General features: G+C 49.5%; 1 protein-coding gene across 1 annotated transcript in view; it reads left to right on the forward strand.

Moving 5' to 3' along the window:
• Positions 1–10,311, forward strand: part of RAB25 (RAB25, member RAS oncogene family) — a 28,779-nt gene extending 18,468 nt beyond the window's left edge. Inside the window, exons 4-5 of the mRNA XM_040333778.1 lie at positions 595–675; positions 9,491–10,311. Of these exons, the coding sequence (XP_040189712.1) occupies positions 595–675; positions 9,491–9,627 (218 nt within the window). The 3' untranslated portion in view covers positions 9,628–10,311. The remainder of the gene's footprint in view (positions 1–594; positions 676–9,490) is intronic.
• Positions 10,312–11,358: the final 1,047 nt, after the last annotated feature.

Below are 11,358 nucleotides of genomic sequence, written 5' to 3' on the forward strand. Positions count from 1 at the left end.
ACAGAGTCACGCTGCCCAGCGCCGCCAGAGAGAGCCCGCTGCCCAGCGCCGCCAGAGAGAGAGTCACGCTGTCCAGCGCCACCAGATAGAGAGCCACGATGCCCAGCGGCACCAGAGAGAGAGTCACGCTGTCCAGCGCCACCAGATAGAGAGCCACGATGCCCAGCGGCACCAGAGCGAGAGCCACGCTGCCCAGTGCCACCAGAGAGAGAAACACTGAGCCACTGCCAGGGTACAGACATGCTACACTACTGACCAGAGTTGCCCCCGGGGAACCCAGAGTGAGCGATCGTCCAGCCGGAGAGATCACTGATGTAGTTTCGCTGGGTCTGGTAAGAGGGCCATTATCCATTACTTATCCTAGGGACTGTACTACGTCTGCCGTCTCTTACCATGATAATGACATTGTCGAATAGGGGCGGCGCATGGGTGACCCTAAAATGATGCCCCCTCCGAAAAAAGCTCTGTGGACGCCCATGTCAGGAATGACTTCTATTTATTACATTGTGGTAGTTTTTGTGGTATTGTTTGAAGCAGCATGGTTTGAATTCAGGAATCCTTGTTAGCTTTTATTTTTTTTCTATCTGTTAACAGACAGCAACGGACTCTTGTTCATAGAGACCTCGGCGCTTGATTCGACCAATGTGGAGCTGGCTTTCGAAACAATCCTCAGAGGTGAGGGGAACGCATTTGCGGTGCTTTGATTTTAATTATTATAGTGAAGAGGAAAGGTCAGGCACTTTACAAGCCTAAGTGAATAAGTTCCTGACAAGTCACAACACACCCCAACAGCATAGGCATGTGCACTGGGTGTGCTGGGTGTGCCTGGGCACACAATAATCCAAGGGTCAGCAAACCCATTGAACGTGATCTACTCGTCGATCATGGGTAGGTGACGTGTAGGTGGCAATCCTACCTTTCTGACCCCCGAAAACCTGGACAGGAGGGGCAGCATTTTCTGGAACCGATCTGTATTTCCCTCCTGCAGCAGATGAAAGTCATCTTCTTTTCCTCTCCCTCCCGATGGCATTCAGCTGCCACAGGAAGAAAATACAAGGGATCCGTACCAGTAAATGCCGCCCCAGTCACCCCTCCTGCCACTGCTCTTCTTCTTTCTGCTGCTTGGATGTTATATGCTCTACTGACACCATCCACTGCTCTACTGACACCGTCCACTGCTCTACTGACACCAATCTCTGCTCTACTGACACCATCCACTGCTCTACTGACACCGTCCACTGCTCTACTGACACCATCCACTGCCCTACTGACACCATCCACTGCTCTACTGACACCGTCCACTGCTCTACTGACACCATCCACTGCTCTACTGACACCATCCACTGCTCTACTGACACCATCCACTGCTTTACTGACACCAACCACTGCTCTACTGACACCATCCACTGCTCTACTGACACCGTCCACTGCTCTACTGACACCGTCCACTGCTCTACTGACACCATCCTCTACTCTACTGACACCAACAACTGCTCTACTGACACCCTCCACTGCTCTACTGACACCGTCCACTGCCCTACTGACACCGTCCACTGCCCTACTGACACCATCCACTGCCCTACTGACACCATCTACTGCTCTACTGACCCCGTCCACTGCTCTACTGACACCATCCACTGCTCTGACACCATCCACTGCCCTACTGACACCATCCACTGCCCTACTGACACCATCCACTGCTCTACTGACACCATCCACTGCTCTACTGACACCATCCTCTGCTCTACTGACACCAACCACTGCCCTACTGACACCAACCACTGCCCTACTGACACCAACCACTGCCCTACTGACACCATCTACTGCTCTACTGATACCATCCACTGCTCTACTGACACCATCCTCTGCTCTCCTGACACCATCCTCTGCTCTCCTGACACCGTCCACTGCTCTACTGACACGGTCCACTGCTCTACTGACACCATCTACTGCTCTACTGACACCATGCACTGCTCTACTGACACCATCCATTGCTCTACTGACACCATCCACTGCTCTACTGACACGGTCCATTGCTCTACTGACACGGTCCACTGCTCTACTGACCCCATCCACTGCTCTACTGACACGGTCCACTGCTCTACTGACCCCATCCACTGCTCTACTGACACTGTCCATTGCTCTACTGACACGGTCCACTGCTCTACTAACACCATCCACTGCCCTACTGACACCATCCACTGCTCTACTGACACTGTCCACTGCTCTACTGACACCATCCACTGCTCTACTGACACCGTCCACTGTCCTACTGACACCATCTACTGCTCTACTGACCCCGTCCACTGCCCTACTGACACCATCTACTGCTCTACTGACACCATCCACTGCCCTACTGACACCATCTACTGCTCCACTGACACCATCCACTGCTCTACTGACACCGTCTACTGCTCTACTGACACCATCCACTGCTCTACTGACACCATCCTCTACTCTACTGACACCAACAACTGCTCTACTGACACCCTCTACTGCTCTACTGACACCGTCCACTGCCCTACTGACACCATCTACTGCTCTACTGACACCATCCACTACTCTACTGACACCGTCCACTGCCCTACTGACACCATCCACTGCTCTACTGACACCATCCACTGCTCTACTGACACCATCCTCTGCCCTACTGACACCAACCACTGCCCTACTGACACCATCCACTGCTCTACTGACACCATCCACTGCTCTACTGACACCATCCACTGCTCTACTGACACCATCCTCTGCTCTACTGACACCATCCTCTGCTCTACTGACACCGTCCACTGCTCTACTGACACCGTCCACTGCTCTACTGACACCGTCCACTGCTCTACTGACACCATCTACTGCTCTACTGACACCATGCACTGCTCTACTGACACCATCCATTGCTCTACTGACACCATCCACTGCTCTACTGACACCGTCCATTGCTCTACTGACACGGTCCACTGCTCTACTGACCCCATCCACTGCTCTACTGACACCGTCCATTGCTCTACTGACACCGTCCACTGCTCTACTGACACCATCCACTGCTCTACTGACACCGTCCACTGCTCTACTGACATGGTCCACTGCCCTACTGACACCATCCACTGCTCTACTGACACCATCCACTGCTCTACTGACACCATCCTCTGCTCTACTGACACCATCCACTGCTCTACTGACACCGTCCTATGCTCTACTGACACCATCCTCTGCTCTACTGACACCATCCACTGCTGTACTGACACCATCCACTGCTCTACTGACACCATCCACTGCTCTACTGACACCATCCTCTGCTCTACTGACACCAACCACTGCTCTACTGACCCCGTCCACTGCTCTACTGACACCATCCACTGCTCTACTGACACCATCCACTGCTCTACTGACACCGTCCACTGCTCTACTGACACCGTCCACTGCTCTACTGACACCATCCACTGCTCTACTGACACCATCCACTGCTCTACTGACACCGTCCACTGCTCTACTGACACCATCCACTGCTCTTCTGACACCGTCCACTGCTCTACTGACCCCGTCCACTGCTCTACTGACCCCGTCCACTGCTCTACTGACACCGTCCACTGCCCTACTTATCAGTCATGTACTGAAAGGGTTAAGTGCACAAAATTTTCGAAAGTGTGAAATGTAAAGGGTTCATGTTCAGCTGTACATTATGAATAACGTTCTGCAATATTCGATTCATTGCCTGCCTCCTGATACCAAGAATGTCTCCTATGGGGGATGTAGTCCGCTATCCTCTGCGTGATTTTCCGCCACCATTATATTTGCGGTATTTGTTCTTCGACCAAAGGAATAGCACGGCGAGAGCTTTTCTCGGAATACCACTGCAGAGCGTGCGCTCAGGACTGAATACTGAACTGGTCTTCTAAGAAAAGCTTGTGATCCCTTTCGGTCGGAGAACAAGTAGCACAGACATAATTGTGGTGGAATCACGCAGCGGAAAAGTGGATATAAACCTTATGCTACATCCAGGCACTGTCCTTCAGACTTTAAGGGACCAGACTGTGGTCAGTGGGAGTAAAAAAAGAGCCTGTGGTCAGTAGGAGGAAGAATAATGCCCCATAATGGGTATTAATGACAAGAAAAATGCCCCATCATTGGAGTCAGTGAGAGGAATAGTGCCCCCTTGTTGGTGTTAGGGGAGGAATATTGGCCCAGATTCTCGTAGATGGGCGCAAAATTGTGCGGGCGTAACGTATCTCATTTACGTTACGCCGCCGCAAGTTTTTCAGGCAAGTGCTTTATTCACAAAGCACTTGCCTGTAAAGTTGCGGCGGCGTAGCGTAAATTACCCGGCGGAATTCAAATTTGTGTTTCATTTAAATGAAGCGCGTCCCGCGCCGAACGAACTGCGCATGCGCCCTCCCTAAAATATCCCAGCGTGCATTGCTCTAAATGACGTCGCAAGAGGAGCTGCGGTGGCTCAACGCGATTGGCACTGTGCTGACAAGCCATTCACCTCTGCAGCTAGAGGTTCGGATCCCGGTCTCGGCTTCATGTGAATTGAGTTTGGTGGTCTCAGCCCGGCTCCCGGTGGGTGTGCTATGCAAGGTAAGCCTGTGCTTAGTACGCCCACCCCCCTCCCACAAAAACCACCACACCTACACACGCACTCTAAATTGGGTTAACACACACACTTTGACCACGCGGTCTCTAAAAGAGAGGCGAAGGACTAATGGGGCTGGTTGAGCGGGCTAATCCTCTCACTCCCTTATAGGGAGTCCCTCTGCCCCGTTGGGCTTCAAAGCGGAGCAGGTAGGGCGGTCTGTGTGGGAGGACCCCCTCACACACCCGCCATTGCCACCCGGGGCATGGAGAAAGATGGCAGATTGCCTCTGGGGGAGGCCTGCCTACTCCCAACTCCTGCAGTCCGGCTCCTCTCTCGAGTTCACGCACAAAATACACTTTAAAAAAAAAAAAAAAAAAAAAAATAAATAAATGACGTCGCAAGGACGTCATTGGTTTTGACGTGGACGTAAATTACGTCCAGCACCATTCACGGACGACTTACGCAAACGACGTAATTTTATAAATTTTCGACGCGGGAACGACGGCCATACTTAACATTGGCTGCGCCTCATATAGCAGGGGCAACTTTACGCCGGGAAAAGCCTAACGTAAACGACGTAACTTTACTGCGTCGGCCACGCGTACGTTCGGGAATTCGCGTATCTAGCTAATTTGCATACTCGATGCGGAAATCGACGGAAGGGCCACCTAGCGGGGAAAAAAAAAATTGCAGTTACGATCCGACGGTGTAAGAGACTTACGCCTGTCGGATCGAATGGATATCTATGTGTAACTGACTCTAAGAATCAGTCGCATAGATACGACGGTCCAGATTAGGACTTACGACGGCGTACATGGCGCTGCGCTGTCGTAAGTCCTTTGAGAATCTGGGCCATTGTCTCCTCGTTGGTGTCACTGGAAGGAATAGTGCCCCATCATTGGTCTCAGGCCGGGTACACACGGACAAACATGTATGGTGAAAGCGGTCCGTCGGACCGTTTTCACCATACATGTCTGCCAGAGGGCTTCTGTACGATGGTTGTACACACCATCGTACAGAAGTCCGCGCGTAAACAATACGCGGGGCGTGTCCGCGGTGTCGCCGCGTCGATGACGCGGTGTCGCCGCGACAATGACGCGGCGACGTGGGCGGCCCGCCTTTAAAATGCTTCCACGCATGCGTCGAAGTCATTCGACGCATGCGAGGCACGGCGGGCGGCTGGACATGTACGGTAGGTCTGTACTGACGACCGTACATGTCCGAGCGGGCTGAATTCCAGCGGGCTGTTTTAAAACAAGTCCAGGAATATTTGTCTGCTGGGAAAAGGCCCGGCGGGCAAATGTTTGCTGGAATTCGGCCCGCTCGCGCCCACACACGAGCAAACATGTCTGCTGAAACTGGCCTGCGGGCCAGTTTCAGCAGACATGTTTGCTCGTGAGTATGGGGCCTCAGTGGGAGGAATAGCGCCCCATCTCTGGTCTCAGTGGGAGGAATAGTGTCACATCATTGGAGTCTTTGGGAGCAATAGTGCCCCCTCGTTGGTGTCAGTGGAAGGAATATTACCCCATCATTGGTATGGTATTAGTGGTAAGATATAGTGCCCCATCGTTGATATTAGTGGAAGGAATAGTGCCTGATCGTTGGTATCAGTGGGAGTAATAGTGCCTATTTTTGGTGTCAGTGGGGGGAATAGTGCCCCAACGTTGGTATTAGTGGGGAGAACAATGCCCCATTGTTGGTGTCAGTGGAAGGAATAGTGCCCCATTGATGGTGTCAGTGGGAAGATATAGTGCCCCATCGTTGATATTAGTGGAAGGAATAGTGGCCGATCGCTGGTATGAGGGTAAGGAATAGTGGCCCATTGTTGGTGTCAGTGGGTGGAATCGTGACTCATCATCGTGTCGGTTGGAGGAATAATACCCCATAATTTGTGTCAGAAGAATATTGCCCCATTGTTGGTGTCAGTGGGAGGAATAAAGCCCCATCATTGATGTCAGTGGGAGGGATATTGCCCCAACGTTGGTGTGATTGGAAGGAATAGTGCCCATTGTTGGGTATCAATGGGAGGAATAGTGTCCCATAATCGCTGTCAGTGGAAGAAATAGTTCCCCATCATTAGGGTCAGTGGAAGTAACAGTGCCTCATAGTTGGCATCAATAGGAGAAGTAGTGCCCCATCATTGTGAAAGGAACAGTGCCCCATCATTGTCAGTGAGAGAAATACTGGCCCAGATTCTAGTAGGAGTTACGCCGGCGTATCTCCAGATACGCCGTCGTAACTCTGAGTGTGAGGCGTCGTATCTATGCGCCTGATTCTTAGAATCAGTAACGCATAGATTTGTCTTAGATCCGACCGGCGTAAGTCTCTTACGCCGTCGTATCTAAGTTGCATATTTACGCTGGCCGCTAGGTGGCGCTTCCGTCGATTTGCGCGTCAAATATGGTAATGAGCTAGACACGCCGATTCTCAAAACGTACGTGCGCCCGGCGCATTTTTTTACGCCGTTTACGTTAGGCTTTTTTGGGTGTAAAGTTACCCCTGCTCTATGAGGCGTGGATTAGGCGTACCAATGTTAGGTATGGACGTCGGAACAGCGTCGAATTTTTACGTTTTACGTCGTTTGCATAAGTCGTCCGTGAATGGGGCTGGACGTAAGTTACTTTCACGTCGACTAGGCATTGAGCGGGCGCAATTTAATTTGAAAATTCGACGTGATACTGAGCATGCGCGTGCAAAAAAAGCGTCAATTACGTGGGGTCACGATTAATTTCCATAAAACACGCCCACCACTTCCACATTTGAATTAGGCGGGCTTACGCCGGCCCAGTTACACTTCCCAGGCGTAACTTAAAGTGCAAGTTCTTTGAGAATACGGGACATGCCGCTCTAAGTTACGGCGGCGTAGTGTATCTCAGATTCTACGTGAATCTGGGCCACTGTTTCAATGTTTATATCGCTTCATATCTGTGAGAGTAATCCCCAAGGGCCGGATAAAGGCAACCAAGGGGCTGCATCTAGCCCGCGGGCCACAGATTGGAGACCATTGAGTGGTATCATCTCCATCTAGTAGTCTCGCTCCATCCTCAGCATCTTCTAGTGGCCATAATATTCAACCTTTAGATTTACCAAAAACTATGAGGTCTGCCCTTACCTATCCAATCGATCAGTATCCAAGACCTTGCACTAGGTCAGCCTTTTCCAATCTTTTTACTCCACTGGAACCCGTGAAATAATTTCCGGTTCTCATTTGGAGGAACGGCAGCTAAAAAAAGATCTTTGGTACCAAGCTGCTGGCTGTAGCATGTGGTGTAGGGTTCAGGGACTATAGAGGCATCATTATATGGTGGGAGGTCAATCAGCCACAGCTCAAGGAACCCCTAGAAACCTTTGGAGGAACTCTAAGGTTCCATGGAAGGTGAACCCTGGTTAACCGCTTGAGATCCGCGCTATAGCCGAATGACGGCCACGGCGCGGAACCCAATTGCCGGGAGGCCGTCAATAGACGCCCTTCCCTTTGCGCGCGTGCGCTGAGATCACCCCAGTCACTGAGACTCGGGTGATCACAGATCCAAGTAAAGGGCCGGTCCTGGCCCCTTACCACGTGATCAGCTGTCAGCCAATTACAGCTGATCACATGATGTAAACAAAGCCCGGCAATCGTTTTTTTTTTTTTCTCCTCACGCTGAGAAAAAAAAAGCCGATCACCGCCGGCTTATGTGCAAGGGACATCGGTTCCGAAGAGGAAGGAGGCACATATGCCTCATCTGTGCAATCCGTACCCCCTGCCGGTGCCACCTACCATTGCCACCCAGAGAGAAAATAACCGCTCAGTAGTCTTCAAAGAACCTCCTCACTGGAACCAAACCATGGGTGCCGGCAATGCAATAGTGATACAAGAATACGAAGGAAACTTGGACAGCAGCACTCCAAAAATGTTCTTTTAATTAAAATCGATCACAAAATAAACATGCCACAGCAAAAAAATTGGAACAAAAGCTAACGTTTCGCACTGTAGCTTCAGTGCTTAGTCATAGCTACCCACCAGAGCCACCTATCAATGCCCACGAGTGCCACCAATCAATGCCCACCATTGGTGCCAATCAGTGCCTCATCAGTGCCACCTAGCAGTGCTGCATATCGGTGTAACCTACCAGTGCTGATCAGTGCCCATCACTTCCAGCTATCAATGCCACCTATTAGTGCCCACCAGTGCCACCTATCAATGCCCTTCAGTGCCACCTCTCAGTGTCACCTCTCAGTGTCACCCATTCGTGCCCATCACTGCCACCTATCAGTGCCCATCACTGCCAGCTATCAGTGCCACCTATTAGTGCCATTTCTCAGTGCTCACCAGTGCCACCTATCAATGCCCTTCAGTGCCACCCATCAGTGTCACCTCTCAGTGCCCACCAGTGCCGCCTATTAGTGCTCATCAGTGCCGCTTATCGGTGCCCATCAGTGCCCCTTCGTTCAGGCCATCGGTGCCCATCAATGCAGCCCATCAATGCAGCCCATCAGTGCAGCCTCATCAGTGTACATCAATGAAGGAGAAAAATGATCCGTTTTCTAAATTGTATAACAAAATATAAAAAAAAAAAATTACAAAAAATAAAAACCGCACAGGTAATCAAATACCACTAAAAGAATTTACCAAAAGAAGTTTACCAAAAAAAATAAAAAATAAAATGTACCAAAAGAAGTTCTGATAAAGAACTTTCTGTGGGAAAAAAATAATAAAAATGTAATTGGGGTTGTATGACCGCGCAATTGTCATTCAAAGTGCATCAGCGCTGAAAGCTGAAAATTGGTCTGGGCAGGAGGGGGGTTTAAGTGCCCAGTAAGCAAGTGGTTAAGAATGGCTGCACTAGATGGTCGTTGGTGATTCTAAATGAATTGGAACTAAAAGATTATGACGTTTGGCGAGGTTTCGACTTGTCTCATCTTCTGTTCTAGACATCCATAAGAGGATCCTGAGGAACAAAGGTGAAACCCCGAAAGAGAACACGGTTGTCTTGTCCAACCAACCCACCACCGCCCAATCTGAAGGCCAAACAGCCGAAGACAAGAAATCCTGCTGCCGAAACGTCTGATTCCAGAATCTACGTTCCTTCGAGATGTGTTTGGATTTCGGGATGAATTTAAGAGCCAACCAAAGACCACCAAACCGAAGAGCACCAACCAAAGAGCACCAACCGAAGAGCACCAACCGAAGAGCACCAACCGAAGAGCACCAACATTCCACCAACAGCCATTGAGACAGTTCATGGTCTAGAAGAACATTCCTGCGCGTGTGCCACCAACCTGCCAATGTTAATATCACGTAGGCTGGTCTTGTGTTATAGATTTTTATGCTTATGAGGGATGCTTCACGTAAAAACCACCTTCAAGTTGATGATCTCTTCAACCAACCACGACCAGCGAAGTTTGCCGAGCAGGAATTTTGGCAACGTTCTCCGACATCCCTAGAAGTATTGTAGGGCTCAGATTTCCAACACCGTTCCCTGAGAGACCACAGCCTCTATGACGTCCTCCTTCCTAAAATTTGGTGTTGGTGGTCATGCGATTCACTGGCATTTAAAGGACTGATGAGCATAAATAGCTACACCAAGTGAAAAGTCTACGAGAAATGTCGAAAATTTGTATTTAAAAAGTGAAAATTCAATGAAAAAAAATCAGTAATTTGTATTTAAAGATTCACGTGTGTCTACATAAGAATTTAGACATCTGTTGGCTTATTATTTTGTTATTTGTCATTAAAGTATAGCTGAAGGCAATTTTTTATTTTAGTTTTGGATAGAGTGGAGAGGGGGTTAGAACCCCTGTCAGATTTTTTTTATTGCTGTCTGTGATTCACCCTCCATATTAGTTCTAGTGACTGTTATCACTGAAAAAGAAAGTGCAAAAAAAAATCCAAATTTTGGGGTATCGCCAGCATAGCTCCCAACTGTCCCCAATGCTGTATCCTGGCCTATGGCAGCACTTTGCAGGGGGGCAGCACGGAAAGAGTCCCTGCTGGCTTGCGCTACACTGTTAACATTGCGCCAGTCTTATGAGGCGGACTGGGCTGCCCCATAGCCAAACAGGAAGTGAGAGGAAATCTATGCAAATTAAGGGAATCCATTGCCTCCCCCCCAGTCCCTCAGAACTAGTGTTCCCACTTGAGAATTTCAGGGTGGGTCTTAAACAGGAAGGGGTGTGGCCTTGACAGGAAGGGGTGGGTCATATTTAAATTAGGGGGTGCACTAGTTTAGTCAGGCCTAGGGTAGCAAAAAAAAAAAATACACCACTGACTGTCCCTGGTTTTGAGGAACTGTCCCTGATTTGGAGCAATGCCCCACTTTCCTCCTCATTGGTCCCTCATTTTGGTCTGATCTATAGAATTGTATATAAAATGCACTTTTTATCTATCAAAAAGTGTTTTCCAGCCCTAAACCTTTCACCTGATTTCTAAATTGCTGCATTTGTAAATTCCAAAAGCCAATATAAAGAAATAGTAGTGGTAAAAAAAAAAAAAAAACACTTGTGGGTTTACCCAATCTTGTTTTATTGTACAATTCTCCTTTAAGGGGGTGTGACAAGGGGTGTGTCCTATACCTGCATACTTTTGCTGATAGGTGTCCCTCATTCACATCTCAAAAAGTTGGGAAGTATGCGCCAAAACAGTAAAAAGAGGGAAAGTCTTCCATTGGGGACACTAGTTCTGGTGACAACCAGGGATTTCCTCCCACTTCCTGTTGTGGCCAGGGGACAGGAAGTGTCCTGTAGACTGTTATCCACTGGAAGTGAAAGAAGATCCCAAATTTTGAGCTGTCACCAAAACA

This window comes from Rana temporaria, chromosome 13 (genome assembly GCF_905171775.1).
Source record: "Rana temporaria chromosome 13, aRanTem1.1, whole genome shotgun sequence".
NCBI lineage: Eukaryota > Metazoa > Chordata > Amphibia > Anura > Ranidae > Rana > Rana temporaria.